This window comes from Anoplophora glabripennis, unplaced genomic scaffold (assembly GCF_000390285.2).
Source record: "Anoplophora glabripennis isolate ALB-LARVAE unplaced genomic scaffold, Agla_2.0 scaffold234, whole genome shotgun sequence".
Classification (NCBI taxonomy): Eukaryota; Metazoa; Arthropoda; class Insecta; order Coleoptera; family Cerambycidae; genus Anoplophora; species Anoplophora glabripennis.
In genome coordinates this window covers 524554-543401 of record NW_019418014.1, presented here as the reverse complement: position 1 = coordinate 543401, position 18848 = coordinate 524554, and the positions used below count along the sequence as shown (strand labels likewise).

Here is an 18848-nt window from a genome sequence, read left to right as displayed (position 1 = left end):
GCCTAAGGGCCACCTTAGCAAAGCGCATCCCAGGCTGCATAGCCGCACTACCCTACCCAACCATACCACACATAAACATGACACTACCCCCGGGGTTTACACAGACGAGCCGGCGAAGCAAGAAGAGCGCCAGAAGAAAGGGCCCTAGCCGGCGGGGCCCAGCCAGGACAAAAGGAGGTCCCACAAAGCGCCTACACCGGCCGCATTTGCGGTCGGGGTAGACGACGGATGGGGCCCAACTACGAAGGCTGTCCAGGCCTACACGAGATGAGGCAGGATAAAGAGGGATAATCCTCCTCGATCCCAAATCATTGAGGCCAATTTCTAGCCATGGAATAATGGCGCTGCGAGTTGATATTTCGTATCCTGCTGCCACTGCTGCCAGTCTTTTTTCTGTTTTGTGGTTGCCAGTTTGTTGCCAAATTGGTGATTATATTATTGCACATAACCTCAACTTATGTAAATTGTAAAGAAATTTAGAAGTTATAATAAATATAAAAGTACGTCCTGATAAGTTGCTGCATGTACATGTACATAATAATTTACTTTATAAAAAAATTAAATAACTAGTTCAATTTACGGAGAAGGGGAAGTTTGGCAAAAATAAATAACACTAAAGTTTATCTTTTAATTGTTTGATATTGAAAGAGATGGAAACAAACAATTCCACAGGAGAAATTTTGACGTTGGAATGAGTAATATATTGTAAGTATTCTGTGGTCTGTATAGCCTCACCCTGCTTAGTAGTGTAAAAGTTCACTATTAGAAAGTTAGAAACAATAGATGCTCTCTTGGTATTTAGTTTATAATATTTATGCTTGGTATACAAGTAATGGTTGGTTTATAAAAAAGTATTAGTCCTAACTTAGCCGTAACTTAACCTTAATCTTAGTCCTAAAAAGTTAAATGTACAGAATGTAATGTATCGGTTTATAAAAATCTTAACCTTGCCCTAGTTCTATACATACATTTTGTACATTTAAATTTTTAGGACTAAGATTAAGGTTAAGTTACGGCTAAGTTAGGACTAATACTTTTTTATAAACCAACCATAACACGTGTTATAAGTATGTTAATATGTTTTTTACTGTCTTGTTAATTTTAACTTCTTTTCAGCTCTACAATATAATTTATTGCAAATTCGGACAAAACTTGGTAGATAAGGAGGAACCAAGAAACAATAAATAATACATAATTGAATTGAAGCTACAATTAGTCTGTGAGTAAATACATATGAACTTTACATGAATAGGTACAGCTTAGTTTTTAAACACATATTGGCCACCTCAATCAAATTTAAAATACAATTGAAGTTATTTGTGAATTCATAAAAAAGTCTCAGCCCTAACTTAGTCCTTAGACTTTGTTTAAGAAGCTAAACATACATATTTAAATATGCTGGTTTATAAAAATCCTAACTCAGCCGGTTGTATACCAATCTGGAAATCTTGGGAAACATCGATTTGTCAGGAAATAGTCGGAGAAATATCGGGGAATTTCCAAATTCCAATTGACTGTCAAATGTTTGTTGGTTGACTGTCAGTAAAAATTAATATATGCTATTAATATACTTCCTACCAGTCTATATCTGCTGGGTTAAACTAACGAACGATCCTAGCTGTTGTACTCTTGGAGCATATTCTACTGGAGGCAGCGTCTCAGTGGCCGAGAGTGTAGCGGAGGTTTAGAGAGAGAGAGAGAGAGAGAGAGAGACTCGGCCACTGGGACTATGCTCTAAGGTTGTTCTAGGTGTTGCGAGTATAATCCCATGCCGGTCAGTGCAAGTAACCCTGTAGTTGTTTCTTGCAACACTGGAAATTTAAAATATACTTTCTGTTTCTGTTTTTCAAATCCTTACTAAACCAAATATAATTATCACTGCACAACAGGGACCATGATGTACAGAAAATATCAAATGGGCAAAAAGGTGCTGGATTTAATACTTATCAACATACCATTCAGAAAACAATATAGTTCCTATTCATTTCGATTTTATCTCTTAAAAATAAGTTGCAACTTCATTACCTACAGTCTAATTGAAAAAATTTCTGAGCTTTCCTTTAAAATCATGTAATTTGTTTTAAGATATAATAATTATAATAATCATTTATTTTTAAATAAAATCCAATAATGACATTCATAAAAAAATTATTTTCTCATAAATGTTGGTTAAAAAAAGAAACCAGCATAGTTAGCTAGTAAAAAAATATAAAAACTCACAATTTTTTTCTGTTGGGCTATAAAAGTTAATTTAGCTAATAGCTAATAGCTAATTTTTAAAAAAGAATTTTTAGTTTTTTTTTAATAGAGTAAATTCTGCACTATGTCCATATAATTTTTAAAATATTTCGAGTCTCCAAATGTCAAATGCAAAATAAGTGCTACCTAAATATATTGGCCAATATTTAAGTAATTTAGAAGAAAATGACCAGTTTAATCCTCTAAAATTAAAAAATACATTTCTCCCAAAATATGAGGAGTTATTGGCTCAATTCTAAAAGCTTTAATTTATTTTGACTAAACTTAAATTTCATTATATTATATACAAGGGTGGTCTGAAAAGTTTCCGACCTAACAAAGATACAAGATATTTTTTCAGAATTTTTTTTTTTTATTTTTCAACATAGTCTCCTTGTAACTCTACACACTTCTCCCAGTGATGCTCTCGTCTCTGTAACCCATCCAAATAGTACTCGGCGTTTTTCTCTGCAAAATAATTGTTCACGAAGATGATTGCCTCTTCATTTGACGAAAATCTCTGTCCTCCGAGTGCAATTTTTAGATGAGGGAACAAAAAGAAGTCGCAACTTGAATTCCATACATATATGTTAACTAGGGTTATATGAAAATTATTAATAGACTAAATATTAACTCCCACAATAAAATTTGTAATAATTTAACCAAAGAAGTAAAATTTGTTGATTTTGTGTAGAACATATTATTAATTAGCACTATCAGTAGTACCTGAAAATTCCTAATACCTATTTTTCGAAAATATATCCATGTATAAAATTAATTTTAATAAATTGAAATAATGACATTTTCTACTAAATAAAAAATCGTGTACATTGAGACTCCTTATTTGGTATTTAGATCAAGCAAAAATTATTAGAGGAAAAAATGTTAAAATCGTAAATAAAAATGTTTGCTATTTGAGATAAATTTTATGATGTCCATTGAATTAGTGAATGGAAATGACATTACATCCTCTCAAATTGGGAATTTTTGAAAATCTACCTGGAATACTTGGAAATATGAAAAAAATTAATCTTAGCCTAATCTTAACCCTAAAGAGGTCTTGAGACATAACTTGAAAGTTTCTATCTTTTAATTTAAGATGAGGATTTATGTCATTTAAAAAATCTTCATGCTACTTGTAATGTAGTTTGAATTTATACTATGGACTCCAGATGGTAGCTTGAGGTGTGTATGCGAACATGGAAAAAGGTTTGGACCATTCTGGTACTAACTTAAAGACACTTGTATATCGGCTCTAGCAGCTTGAGTTTTCCAGATATTTTGAAAAAAAAGAATTATTTAATTTTTATGAATTTTTGAAATCTTTAAAAACATTATTATGGCGACTTCTCACTGTGAATCTAGATTTTTATTTCAATGTGATTCCAAGAAATATATTTTTTTTGCAACTTTCTCTTTCATTTTTGTTTTTTTTTAATTTAAAAATGCTCTTTTCATTTAACATAAATTTAATATAGCACCCATGATAGAAAATACAGTTGAAAAGAAAATGATGATGGATAGAGACTTCATATACATAAAAACAAAAATATGAGGTACTATTGGAGCCATTCGCAAAAAACTGCTAGGATAAAATTTTATAGATTTCAATAATGCATAAAAATAAACAAGTTGTTTTTCAAATTATTTTTGAACTCAAACAAATAGAACCGGTTTATGAGTGGTATTAAATTAATTACAGAATAATGTTAATACTACTCCATTTAACTGTTTTTCTATAGTTCCCAATACACATATACTAAAAATGCTGTATCTTTTCCATTGCGTCACAAGCAATATTCGTATGAACTAAGACGAAAAATCCTAGTCAAATTAGTCACTGTTTGCATATAAATGAAATGTCATCTTGACATTTCCCAAATCTGGATATCTCACAAATTTTAGTAGGTACTAGTGTTACTGGATACGAAAATATGCAAAAAAATCGATATTTCAACGCTCAGAAAATATATCCAACAGTTACATACCGAGATGCGATCAAAACAACTGTTAAAATTTTAATCTGACTGTCAACTCTGTTTTAAATGCGCTAGTCAAACTATAGTCTAAAACTAATACCCAACAAACGTCCTCCATTTTCTTTCATTCTAATACACATAAAATATTGGAACGATTGTCTGTGATAGACTGAGACTATGAAGACATTTATGCCATTACTGTATCTCTTTTTGGCGTATATCAAATAATTAATTCACGCCCGCAACGACTGTCTTTGATATTAGGACACACTCGTGACATAATGGCAATCTTAAAACGGTTCTACTATATCACCAAAATGGCCCATCCTATATTCTATATGTGAAAATATTTTATTGAGTGATTGGATATACATATTTTACTTCATAACAAGTATTATTTTATTAAACTCCTTTCTACCTCACAAATTAACAAAACAGGCAGATGCTTAGTTTTGGAAATATTTAGTTTCAGGTGTTCATGTTGAAATGTCTGAAATTGGTTTATCAAATATATGTAAAATAAGGGTAAAAGCTTAAAGGTAAATAAAAATTGACCTAGGTATTCACTGTAATTAAATGAAGTGACAACAATGAATTTTTTCTTTTATTTAAGTCTGGAACTTTAATTAACTTTATTACTCAATTCGCTGTTTATTATTAAATTGTTTTTTATTTTTCACACATTAACAGGTCAAAGAAAAAAATCATGAATAACTGATAGGTAATGCAATAACTTTTTTGTTATTTAAATTTTTTAATAGTTTAAATTATTTTCTGTCTAAAAAATATTAATGTCTGATTTTAAATAAGTGACTAAATGTTTTGCCAAAAAAAAAAAATGGGACAAAATTGCACCTATACTTCGGATTGACCTGCCCCTAAGTGATTCTGGTTTATAGTTGTTACTTGAATTTATGACGGATGGTAAATTTTCATTAGTTTATGTTTATTTTTAGGTGTATTGAACGTATTGCAAAAAAATTGTTTCAGGAATTTTAACTTGAACATCCTGTATCTCAATCAAGAACTAAGCATTTTTAACCTATGTGTCACTTTTTCTTTATTTGGATGGGTAGGATATGTTTCTGAAGTAGTGACCACATTTTTGTGACATTCCATATAAAAATATCTCCCAAACAGCTTCTACTAAATGCAAAATTATATTTTTGCAAAAAACTTAGATTTTATTAGTGTCTACTTCTGATTGTAAAATATATTGGCCAATACACTACTTTATATTACTAAATAATTGGAATAGAATAATATTTTATGGCCAAAATACCTGCAACAAAATAATTTATGGTATCCTGCCCTGCACAGCCGATCCTGATTTGAATGCTTACGAAGGACAATGGAGGCTAGCCTCCATTGAGAATCTATGTGGTAAAGGAAGCTACAGTGAAATCAGACTGTGTGGCTCTTATGTATAAACAAAATAAATCAAAGAAAATCACTTTTGAAGAACTGATCTCCACTGATTCAAAGAATGACGATTTCAGTCTTCCAAACTATTTTTTATTACACATGCGGTGAAATCTTGGGGTCCAAGGGCGAAGCCCCCCTGGTGTCCACAGATTTTTATTCAGTTTAGGTTTACATAAATAACTATCAACTGTCATTAATTTAAATGTACTTTTTAAAAATAATATATTTATTGCTCATGCGGGATAAGTCCTATCTTTCCGCTTGTTTTTTAGGTCGGTAGATAGCTGTTTGCTTACTCTATTTATTGGCGTGCGGTAATCATACTTGTCGCATGCGAATTGAATAAAACACGCAAAATGTAAATACACACTCGAAAATATTATTTTTAAAAAGTGACATTTAAATGACAGTTAGATTTCATTGCATTCGTAATAAAAAATAGTATGTGCAATTCGTGCGGTTGTTTATTGCATCCACTTGAGTGGATCAGTGCACTCACTTCATTCGTGCGCTCAACTCCACTCTCGTGGGTAATAGACAACTTACCGCACTTATTGCACAATATCCTATTTTGAGTGTATTTAAATTTTGGGTGTTTTATTGGCAATTCGCGGGCGACAAGTGTGATTACCGCACGCAAATAAATAGAGTAGGCAAACAGCTATTTACCGACCTAAAAAACAAGCGAAAAGATAGGACTTATCCTTCATGAGTAATAAAAAATATATGTTGTAAAATTATGTCTGGCCGAACTATTATGAGCCTGGACTCGTAAACTTATGAGTCTGATTACCTCCCAATTTCTAAATAATAATGAAAATAAGTAAACATCATCCAGGAAAAATATTTACAGATTCTGAAGTAGGCTTCATAGTAGGCATAAAATTGAAATTTGTCTTTGGTGAGTTGAGTGAGTCTAGTCTAAAGTCTAAATATAATAAATTTTAAAACTAATTGATAACTTTTTATTAGACAAATTGAAAATGCATATTTATCTTGCCTTTAAAAAATATCTACCTTATAATGTCCAAAATATGTTTGGAAATTTTACAACAATTATATTAATAAAAATTGAATTGAATAAAAAAAAGTGCCGGTGACGCTATCCTAGACTGTTATTGAAGAAGTCCCTCTTTTAAGACTAAGACCACAACAAGTACTCATGCACATTCATCATATTTAACATTAAGTTAAGATTAAATTTTTGTAAGTGATGTAAAAATATTAAGATTAAGACTTATTAATATTAAGACTAAGTCTAGGGCCTAAACTTAAGGTTAAAGTTACGACTAAGATTATTTTATAAGTTCATCATATATACTAATTGGCCATTCCATTATTTTTCTCTAATGAATATAGAAAAAAAGATTTGTAATTTAGAACTGATTTGATTTTTTTGGTTTGTTACATGTAAAGTTTTTACAGGTTACTTGCTTGCTACCATAAAAAATGGATGCCATTAACTATATCTACAATCGAAAATTATGGAAGGCAAGTTGTACTCTGTCGGACAAAAATTCTTTTTTTCATGCTGCCTTTGGTGTAGTGACTAACGAGAGTGGTCCATATTTAGACAAAAGGGTAAAATTCAGACGCATGCGCTGGGCAACATTTTTAACATATTTTGAAGATGAAACCATGCCACCCTGCCTGGCAGATATTTTGAAAAAATGCTTATCTACAAGTGATAAATACAAACATGTCAAGGACCAATGTCAGGTTGACAATTATGTAAGTGATATTATGAAGGCAGTGCATGACGTTGCACCAGAAGAAATTCCTATTTTAGCGACGCTGGAGAATATAAAAATTGTCCTCTTCAAAGAAGGAGAGTCGGAACCAGTAATAATTATAAACCCCGACTTTGAAATTCTTGGGAGTTATCCTAATTCGGAAAAACCCAAAAGAGAGGCAGTTTTGCAACTAAAAGGAAATGTTTTTTCGAAGATGAATTCTGTCGAAGAAGAACCTGCCTTAAAATCGGTCAAAGATGAAAGTGTAGATCTCGAAGGTACTAAAAACAGCACAGAGCATATTGGCAGTGGTTTGATTAGATATAAAAAAAGTGGTAGTGCCGGTAGCGAAGGAGTCCAGTTCCAAGTTGGTCTCTTAACCATATTCTTCCTTAACGCAATTCAAAAACTGAGAAATTGGCAACTGTCAACAGAAAATAAAGCTGCAGGAAAATTTGATGATGTGGTTCTGGAATGGCCCGAGGGAGCTACGTTACTGCAAGCCAAACACAAGCAAAATAAATCAAAGAAAATCACTTTCGAAGAACTGATCTCCACTAACTCAAAAAATGACGATTTCAGCCTTCCAAAGTATTTTTTGTCTTACAAAGAGATTAAGAAGACATTTAAATTAAAAGAAGTTATTATTTGCACAAATGCGACTGTCGACGGAAATACTATAAAGTTCTTAAAGGCACAAAAAGTTTCTCCAGAAAGCATGTTACATTATGAAAACAGTGACTGCAAATTATATACATTCAGTGACGAAATTTTGCCTTATTTAAAAGAAAATATAAAGATTTACTATAAAAAGAATTTCCAAAATAAAGATATTGAAGGATTAGATATTACAAATGAGAACATTAAAGATTTTTTGGGACATTTACAATTCTATTCCAATTATCCACCAGGAAATAATGTTGGAAAAATTATGGAACAGCTGTTATCTCACATGAACCTTTTGAAAAATTCATATGATGCAATATCACCTTTAGAAATATACACCAAAATATTAGATTGGTTCCAACAGAAAGATGGTATATATTTAACCGATCTTTATGCTACAGCTATATTCTCTGAAATATGGAGAGACAAACATTGGCAAAGATTGGAAAAATATAATGTATTCTTTCACTGCAACAACTTAAATTTGCAAAACTCCAGAAGAATGTTGCATGTAATTGCTGATGGTATGTGTTTGTTGCAAGAAATAAAAATTTTTCGCACGTTGCAAAATAATAAAACGAAAATTCTATTAATCAGTCCTGATGATGGCACTGAAAATCAGAAGCAGGTCATAGATGCATTCAGCCTGCCCCAATACACTACTTTAGTAATCATTTCACCCAAATTTACAGAAGAATCTGTAATAAAGGAAGTTAGCTGTAAACTGAAAAAGATTTTAGATAAATATGAATATAAAAATGTTGTGCTGATAGCAAATTGTAATAATAAAGCGTCTCACCTTATTGGATTACATAACAATCACTACGATGTCAAAAATGAATCTATAACATTTGAAGATCTGTCAGTGGGTACTCAGGCGAGTTTATTGAAAAAAGAAAATATAATATTTCAAGGCAGGGGCATCAGTTTGGAAGAGATATTGGCAACACCAGCAATTGAAGATTATAGTAAATTCTTAAATTATGAAATATTAGAAAAGCTGGTTAGAGATGAAAAGATTTATGTAGGGGCACCACTTTTAGAGCTGGATGAGCATATTAGCCAATTTTACATAAAACGCAGGTTTAAGAGAGGAATCAAGAAAAACAAATATGAAAAGACAAAATTTGCAATGGGAGAAGTATTCCCCGAGGAACTGATTTGTGAGATGAATGAAAAAATACTGTTAATATCAGATAGTGCTGGCACGGGAAAGAGCACCGTTTTGACTAATTTATCAGTCACAATAAAGAAAAAATATCCTCATCTATGGATTATCCGAATCGATCTTAAAGATTACACACATATATTAAAGGATTTTTTGCGGAAAAATAGAAAAACAATAAATATACTGGATCTATTAAATTCTAAATATTTGACTAAATTTACAAATCAGTTAGAAGAGGCAGTATTTTCAATGAAAGGAAAAGTAGTGCTATTGCTCGATGGGTTTGATGAAATCAGCCCAGATTACACTCAACTAGTTTTAAGCTTACTTTCTCTATGCCGGGAACAACAAAACTTTGTCAAAATGTTCGTTACAACCAGGCCACATGCGGCTTTAGAGTTGGAAGAAAAGTTGCAAGTAGAACCATTTATACTGCAACCTTTTACAGAACAGAATCAAATCGACTTTCTCACTGGCTATTGGATGCATAATTTAAATGTTGGCAATATTTATAGAAATAAATGTGAAGAATATGCTAAGGCACTGATAAAGATGTCTTGCTGGGTTCAATTGATACAACAAGGGGCAAATCATTTTGCTGCAATACCACTACATGTTCAGATGCTTGCAGAGATTTTTCAAGAAAACAATCAACTTGAAATATCAGAAGACTGGGAAGGCTGTAAAGAATATTTAGTTGCAGATGAAGTTGAACCAAAGTTGCCTGAAAGCATGAATGTTACAATACTGTACAAAATGTTTATAAAAAAAAAACGAAATGTGTTTGTCGATAAAGGTAATCCAAGTGGCAACACGGCAGCAAATCGAGCTCTAATTGATCAGTTTGAAGAATGCTTTGTTTTCCACAGAAGTTTGGCTTTAGAACTGATTCTGGGTACAACAAGATGTGAACTTTTCTTATGTTATCGTCAAACTCCCATAGATTTAGAAATGAATGTTTTAAAAATAGGCATTATACAAAAACTGGATAATGAATTCCACTTTGTACACCGAACGTTTGCAGAATACTTTGTTGCCGAAAGTCTAATAGAAGAATTGCAACTTCCAAATCAAAATGTAGAGTTCCAGAGGTTTTTGATTGAAGAAATATTGTTGGATCTTCAGTTTAACGTTATTCGTGTTTTCTTCAACAATTTTCTGCAGCAGATCGTAGATGATTTGTCTTGCAAAACTTTCCATAAATATCAATCTATCTCTTATGAAATTACTTCCTCTGATATACATAAATTCAACTTACTTCATTACCTTGCAGAAAATGGTCAGTTAGCAATTCTGCAACTTATTTTGAAATGTATCGAATTGAATTTTATTACAAAAGTACCAATCACCTCCGAACAATTGTTTGATGCTTTTTTAGAAGAAAATGATTCAGAACGAGTACATGGTAATATATTAAATACCATACATACCTGCGTACAACAGGAGGGATTAGATGTTAAGGATATATTTCAAGACAAAACGCTTCTTGAATATGCTGCAGTAAATGGCCATTTAGAAATGGTTAAATTTCTTGTTAAACAAGGAAGCAATGTAAACATTGGTAACTTTAAACCTCTCCATCTAGCTGTGGATGGTGGCCACTTCGAAGTGTCACAGTTTTTGATAGAGCAAGAAGCAGACATTAAAGCACTAGATCCGTACCATCATACTACTATATTGTATAAAGCTGTCTTACGAAATGATATTACTATGGCCACATACCTTTTGGATAGAATGTTGAAGAGTGGTGGTTCAAATATAAGCGATTCTATTACTCCATACACGGCTGCTTATTTGGGTAGGTTAAATACTCTTAAAGAATTTGTGAAACAAGGCCTGGACATTAATAGCAGAGTGGAAAATGAAGAATCTGTTATTTTTGGTGCCATTCGAGGGGGACAACTAGAAACTATCAGGTACCTAGTGCAACAAGGATCCCACATCAACAGTAGGGACCTGTGGAATAACACGGCCCTTCATATAATCTCACAAAATGCATCAATTACCTCCACAGTTAAATTGTTAGTGGAGTTAGGGATAGACATTAATGCTAAAAATTTCAATCTTATGACGGCACTTCACATTGCAGTAGAAAACGGTAATTTTGACTTAATTGATCTACTAGTGAATTGTGGAGCCAATGTAAATTTAGAGGATGAAAATGGTAATACTGCTCTTCACATAGCTGCTTCAGATATTCAAGGATACATCATAAAACTCCTTGTGGAACACGGTGCAAATATGAATAATGGGGATAAATATGGTCGCACACCCTTACATTTAGTTACTTTGAATAGCGCCACTCTCTTTAAAAACTCCAATGAACAATCTCTTAAATATTATGAAAATTCAATAGCCCCTATGGATCATTTGGATATTATCAAGTTACTTATAGAACATGGCGTAGATGTTAATGTTAGAGACTCTAATGGTTCCTGTGCTCTTCATTTAGCTGCTTCATCCGGTCGATTGGATATTGCCCATTTGCTTATGGAATTCGGAGCTGATGCTAATATTAAAGACAATGATGGCAGAACAGCTCTACATTTAGCAGCTTTTAGGGATCACACAGACATTATCGAGCTTCTCATGCAACATAATGGAGATATTAATATTCAGGATAATGAGGGATACACGATAATACATTATTTATTATTCTTTGTAGATCAGTTAGACATTCTCAAATTGATTATAGAGAAAGGCGGAAATGTTAATATTAGAGACAAAAATGGCTGTACAGCTCTACATTTAACCACTACATGGGGCAACTTGGATGCCGTTATCCTCCTTGTGGAATTTGGAATCGATGTTAATGTTACAGACATCGAGGGCAGCACTGCACTACATGTAGCTGTAAACAAAGGTCACTTTAGTCTCATTGAATACTTGGTAAAAATAGGTGTGGATGTTACAGTTAGAGATAACTGTGGCCATACAGTATTGCATTTAGCCATTGAAGCATGTAGTTCGGATGTTATATCACCTTTTATGAGACTTCCCCATCATTATAATGATATAGATGTTAATGATTGTACAATGCAATATCTCACTTTTAATGCAGTAGATATTGGTGCTATAAATTTCGATGATTGCTTGGACTCGACAAATATGGAACCCAGAGGAAAGAAGCTCTATTTAGACATTATCAAGATTGTTGTCACAAAATGTGGTGAGGTTGTTGATATTAAAGATGAAACTGGATGTACAGCTTTGCATCTAGCTGTCTTAAAAGGTCAAATGGAAGTTGTTAAGTTGCTTGTTGAACATAATACAGATGTTAATATTAAGGACCATCGCTGCTGCACTGCTCTCCACCTAGCTGTTAGGGACGATAGGCTAGACATTGTCAAATTACTTGTGGAACATGGCGCTGTTGTTAATAATCAGGACATTGATAATAACACAGCACTGCATATAGCGACTCGTGAGGGTCACAAGGAAATTGTCAAGTTTCTTGTAGAATGTAATGCAATTGTTGACATTAAAGATCGTGATGGACGTACATCATTGCATAAAGCTGTTGAAGGAAGTAACCTGGATATTGTACGTTTCCTTATAGAAAATGGGTCAGATGTGAACGTTGCAGATAATAAAAGTGTCACTGCATTACATATAGCAGCTGGCTGGAATTTGCATCTTGTAATGTTCCTAGTTGAGCAAGGTGCTGACATTTATGTAGAGGATTGCACTGGAGACACACCTGCAATAGTGGCTAAGAGGAAAGGCCGCATAGACATATTCAAGTACTTGCAGCAAGAACAGAGTTTGAGGAACAGATTATTCTATTGAGTTAAATTAATAGCTTTGTTCTTGGTGGTAATCCTGGACTAATTCAGGATGAGTTAAATTCAAACAAATCTTGTGCCCACCGTTTAAATTCATCCAGAACTACTTCAGGATTACTACCACGATTAAAGCTAATAAATATAGTAAAGACAGGACCGACACAAAGTGTGTGTAGGGGAAAATATGGAGTTTTCAGACAACTTACTTTTATACAAAGCTGCACCTCTGAGAAGAGATAGTAGCTAAAAAATATCCCAAAAATAAAAAAAAATAATATCTTGGAAATTGTTTTATATATAAAAATCAAGTTTGGTATATGAATTACTCTGGTTGTTAGTTTGACAAGGAGAAGGCAAGGTAATCAGATTTTTCTAATTTTTGATATTTATAATACGTGTAGTTTGGACGTTGAATAAGAATTTTCCAAAGTAGTTCGACGCAACCTTCATAAATTACCGAGATAATCCATTTTGAAGTTTTACCTGCCAGCTAAATCCACTAGATGCGACACTTTTTTAAACTGGGAGTGGCCTAGTTGGTAACGTTCGGTTCCGACAGTCACGAGATCGCGGGTTGCGGCTGCGTGACTACCAGTGGCGGAGTAGAGACAATGGTGCAAGGGGAACAGAGGCGAGTTAAAGGCGATTTGAAAGCGGCTTCCGCAATGTTGGAGGAGTTCGACCCGGAGGACCATGACTCCAATATCGATAGATGGTTGTCCATGATAGATCAGTTGGGCGAGGTGCATGGATGGTCTGAGTATAAAAAAAGCTATTTCATGCAGATGAAATTAAAAGGCGCGGCGAGAACATGGTTTAATAGGCGAGATGATTTTCAGCTTAGCTGGGCGGAATGGAAGGTAAGCTTGAAGAGGGCGTTTCCCAGGCAGCATGATTTTGCTGTCTGTCTGGAGGAACTGGTGGAAAGGCGCAAAGTGGCGGACGAGACCATGACTCGATACTTCCATGCAAAATTGGCGTTGTGTGGACGTGTTGGTATTGAGGGCGAAAAGGCAGTGGCGTGTATAATAAGGGGATTGCCAGAGGAACTTCGAGCGAATGCTTATGCGTGTAGGTGCGACACACCTGAGGCGTTGTACTCGCAGTTTCTCGCGGGTTTGGAAAATTATAGGTTTCCTAGGGCGACAGGAACCATTAGGAAGGGCGAGTCCTACTCTTCAGTGGCGAAGGCGAGGCGTTCAAGTACAGGGGCGACGAAGAGTAGGAGACCGGCGACAGGAAATGCCAGGCCATTAAGACGCTACAACTGCCAAGAATATGGGAACCATATGAGTAGGGACTGCCCGAAGCCTAGGCGGGAGAGATGCAGTTACTGTGGAAATGAAGGCCACTTCTTCGAGAGGTGTCCCAAGAGGCGAAGACGTGGCGATCAAGAGAGCAGCGGCGAGAAGGGCGACACTCCGGTGAAAGTCAGCTTGGTAAGTCAAATTTTTGATAATACTTACAAGAAATGGGCGACAATTAATGGCGTACAAATCAAGGCATATATTGACACTAGATGCCAACATAACTTACTGGCGGACCAGTGCGCTGAGCGCCTGGGACTAGACGTGACGCGGTAGTCCACGTTCTTGCAAGGTTTTGGTGGTGGTTTAGGCGCAGCCCATGGGTGGACAATCTGTAATGTGATTGTGGATGGCGTCACTTTGGCGATCACAGTGTTAGTGACACTGTGTGACATATCTAATGCTGATTTAATTCTAGGGTAACCGGCAATAGGTGCAGAGGGCGTTACAATGGTGGTGGCGGACGGCAAGGCGACATTCATCAAAGAAAAGGAGGTGGACGACCTGTTGAGGGACATTACTCTTCAAGAGGACACTTCAAGGCGCTGTGTGTTATTGAGGGAGGATGTTACCCTTGAGCCAGGCAGCGTTCACAGTATAGGCGTTACTATTGATGGCGCTCTAGTAGGCGAAGAAGTATACATGGATGCCAAAATGGTGGAGGCAGGACAATATTCACTGGCGTTTCCAAGTGGTGTATTGGCGCAGGGTGATGATAGTCAATTACTGGTGACGAACCTGGGACCAGGACAGGCAATATGGAAGAAGGGGCGAGTACTGGCGAGAGCAATCACATGCACTGAGGCTGTTACACAGGCGCAGAGTCAGATTGTGCAAGGAACAAGGGTGAGTACTGTAAACACTCTTTCATTAGTAGACCTTGACATTGGTGATATCAGCCCAGGCGATAAGACGTTGTTATTAGAACTGTTAGGGCGCAAAGCACATTGTTTCTCTTCTGATGATGGCGATTTAGGTTTGACGCATTTGGGCGAGATGCAGATCAAGCTGATGAAGGATACCCCGATTTATTATAGGCCGTATAGGCTTTCTATTGCAGAGAGGCGACAGGTGAGGGAAAAGGTGGCGACCCTGTTGGATAGTGGCGTTATTAGGGAATCTGATTCCGAGTTTGCAAGCCCCATTGTGCTTATCAATAAGAAAGAGGGCGGTATCAGATTGTGTGTGGATTATAGGGCATTAAATGCAATCACTGTGAAGGATCGCTATCCATTACCATTGATTTCGGATCACCTAGATCGTTTGGTGGGAAAGTGTTACTTTTCAACCTTGGATAAGGCGCAAGGATACCATCAGGTGCCGATGCACTTTGATTCAATTCACAAAACGGCGTTTGTGACTCCAGATGGGCAGTACGAGTACACTAGGGTTCCATTTGGTTTGGCAAATTCTCCGGCGGTTTTTCAGAGGATTATAAACAAAATGTTAGGCGGGTTGCAGCACAACCAAATTTTGGCATACATGGATGACTTATTGATCCCAACGGCGACGGTGTCAGAAGGATTGGGTCTGTTAGAACAGGTACTAACTTTAATAGGCGAGGCGGGGTTCAAGTTGAATAGGGCGAAATGTTCATTTTTGAAACCATCTATAGAGTATCTTGGCCACGAGGTGAGTGGGAGTGCCATTAGACCTGGCCTGGCAAGGCGAAAGCAGTGAGCGAGTTTCCAGTACCAATGGATGTTCATACAGTAAGGCAGTTCATTGGGTTGGCGAGTTACTTTCGCAAGTTCATTAAGAATTTTGCAACTTTGTCGAGACCTCTTACAGAACTTACAGCTAAAGGCGTTGACTGGCGATGGGATGATGAGCAGCAGCAGGCATTTGAGCAGCTAAAATCACTATGGGCGAAGCGACCGGTCCTTGGTCTGTATTGCAGTGAATCACTTACGGAGTTGCATACAGATGCGAGCAAAGTAGGGTTAGGTGGTATTCTACTACAGAGACAACCGGGGGCCATTTTAAGGCGATCTCTAACTTTAGCCGGACTACAACCAAGGCGGAGTCTATGAATCATAGTTACGAGCTTGAGACGTTGGCAGTGGTGGAATCAATATGGCGATTTAGAGTTTATCTTATAGGCGTGCACTTTAAGGTGGTACTGACTGTTCAGCAGTGAGGTCGACACTGCTTAAGAGGGATTTGGTGCCTCGAATAGCAGGTGGTGGCTGCTAATTCAGGAATATGACATGGAGGTGGAATATAGACCAGGCACTAAGATGCAGCATGTTGATGCTCTTAGTCGTAATCCAGTTAAGGTGAACCTGGTTGGTATTGCAGAGGCGGATTGGTTTTTAACGGTTCAGTTGCAGGATGACAAGATACAGGCAATTGTCAGGGCGTTAGAACAGGGCGACGCTGATAAGGATATAAAGGCGAATTTTAAGGTAAAAGAGGGGCGATTATGGCGCATTACAGTAGATGGCGATAGACTATATGTCCCTTCTAGTGCAAAGTTTAGTCTGGTGAGTAAACACCATGATGATATAGGACATCCGGGATTTGAAAGATGTCTTGAACTCTTAAGGAAAACTTATTGGTTTCCCAAGATGAGGCGGTTTGTGCACAAGTACACGACATCATGTTTACACTGTGCATATGCAAAGGCGAATTATGGGCGAGGCGAAGGGTTCTTGCAGCCTTATGAGAAGAGGGCTGTTCCATTTGATACTGTGCATATAGATCATTTGGGACCATTCGTTAAAAGTGTGAAGCGGAATAGCTATCTCTTGGTGGTGATTGATGCATTTACGAAATATACGCTGGCTAAGCCTACAAAGACTTTGAGTTCAGCTGAGGCGATTGAGAACCTAAGGTGGAATTTGGCGAGTTTGGGTACCCTAGGCGAATAATCTCTGATCAGGGATTGGCATTTACTAGTAAGGCATTTGCTAGTTTTTTGGCGGAGAAGGGGATTAAGCATGTGGTGAATGCTATTGCGTCGCCAAGGGGGAATGGCCGGGTGGAGAGGTCAAACCACACACTCACTGAGGCGATTACAGCGAGTGCGGCCAGCGAGGCGAGATGGGATGAGCAGCTGCCTGAGATCCTGTGGGGAATCAATCACACCATGAATGCCAGTACAAGATTTTCCCCAGCAGATTTGTTGTTCTCCTATCAAGGCGGGCGAGTAGCAGATTTGTCACTTGGCAATGACACTGCTGCAGAGGGGCGAAAACGCGTGCATGCAAATAGGCGTCAGGCGGGCGAGCGTTTGCGTAAGACAGCAGCGCACATGAAGGAGAGATATGATAAAAGGCGTAAGGTTGCAACCGAATATAAAATAGGTGATTTGGTGTTATGGCATCAGGCGGCTACGGCGGTAGGTGAAAAAGGCGTGAATCGAAAAGTGGCAGACAAATACGACGGGCCCTATAAAATTGACAAGGGGTTAGGCAATGATAGGTATGAGATTACTTCTCTCCAAGGCGTGAGAGGGTATAAGAGATTTAAAGCTGTAGCGGCTGTGGATGCTTTGAGGCGATATCAAAGCGGCGCTATGAAGGCAGGTGGTGAGTCAGGCGATTCTAATGATAGTGAACTGGATCAATCAGGTCGCCAAGATTTGATTGATCTACTTGAAGGCGAGTAATGTATTAATGAGGACATTCATTATTTCAGGATGGCCGATTGTTACCCTAGTAATAATCTTCAAGGCGGACATGAGGCGATATCTGTTGGCAACCGGCGTAAGCCACACTCATGGGTGCTGTATGGGCGGTAGAGACCTGCAAACTGGCAGCAGGGATCTGTTATACCGGCATTTAGCTTGTGATTGGCTGGACTAGGCGATCTACGAGGCGGGGATGGTGGAGGGATCATTTGTGGCGACATATACAAGCTGTTGGTCACGGTGAAGCTGGTGGAGAAAAGTTATTAAAAACGTGAGCAAGTAATAAACTGTAATACAAGTTTTATTTTTTCAATAGCAAGGTTTTTAGGGTGGTATAAAACACCTACTTCACAAATGAAATAAAATTTAATTATCTTCAGTGTTATCCTCCACGAATTTGCAAAGAATAAAATAAAGAATTTGAAACTATCTATCGCTGCTAACACAAAAAAGATATATTTTTTATGTTGCGTTTTTTTGGCACCTCTTACTTGTCAGGCTTTCTGGTTAATTTTTTGTTTTAGTTGTAAATTGGAGTTCGAAACGTTACTATTGTGTCAAAATTAATTTATTTATTGAATTGCAATGGTATTGTCGGAAAGGCAACGCATCGAAATCTTGATATTGCTTGGATGTGGAGACAAAATAAGAAGTCAGGCTGAAGTGCGCGATTTATTTAATGTGAAATATCCCGAAAACAGGGACAGTTAGCAAAATATTTCACAAATTTGAGGAACACGGTACAGTACAGGCTTTGCCCAAAATTAGACGGGCACGTGCTTTGAATGAAGAAAAGAAATTAGACATTGCATTAGAACTTGTTGAAAATCCTCATACTTCAACTGTTTCATTGGCCTGCAATCACGATGCTTCTCGAACTGCAATTCGAATGTTTCTGAAACAAGAGAAATAC

At 36.5% G+C, this 18848-nt stretch overlaps 2 protein-coding genes across 5 annotated transcripts; both read left to right on the top strand.

The window, feature by feature from the left end:
• The first annotated feature begins 573 nt into the window (after positions 1 to 573).
• LOC108909316 lies at positions 574 to 13016 on the top strand. Of its 4 annotated transcripts, none has more exons than XM_018713627.1 (3): positions 574 to 705; positions 1117 to 1219; positions 7068 to 13016. In XM_018713627.1, the coding sequence occupies exon 3, from the start codon at positions 7092 to 7094 to the stop codon at positions 12996 to 12998; it is 5907 nt and encodes a 1968-aa protein (XP_018569143.1). In that variant the 5' UTR covers positions 574 to 705; positions 1117 to 1219; positions 7068 to 7091; the 3' UTR covers positions 12999 to 13016. The 4 variants fall into 4 exon arrangements, 3 of the variants coding, with proteins under 3 accessions (XP_018569143.1, XP_018569142.1, XP_018569144.1); XR_001964414.1 differs by lacking the exons at positions 574 to 705; positions 7068 to 13016 and adding exons at positions 719 to 794; positions 2628 to 2987; XM_018713626.1 differs by lacking the exon at positions 574 to 705 and adding an exon at positions 719 to 794.
• A 571-nt stretch (positions 13017 to 13587) lies between these two features.
• On the top strand, positions 13588 to 14824 carry LOC108909317. Its single transcript, XM_018713630.2, has 2 exons — positions 13588 to 14433; positions 14720 to 14824. The coding sequence occupies exons 1-2, from the start codon at positions 13606 to 13608 to the stop codon at positions 14732 to 14734; spliced, it is 843 nt and encodes a 280-aa protein (XP_018569146.1). The 5' UTR covers positions 13588 to 13605; the 3' UTR covers positions 14735 to 14824.
• The last annotated feature ends 4024 nt before the right edge of the window (positions 14825 to 18848 follow it).

Bases quoted from the DNA above. Each gene is read 5' to 3' on its own strand.
- LOC108909316 (XM_018713627.1), top strand. From the start codon at position 7,092: ATGGATGCCATTAACTATATCTACAATCGAAAATTATGGAAGGCAAGT.
- LOC108909317 (XM_018713630.2), top strand. From the start codon at position 13,606: ATGGTGCAAGGGGAACAGAGGCGAGTTAAAGGCGATTTGAAAGCGGCT.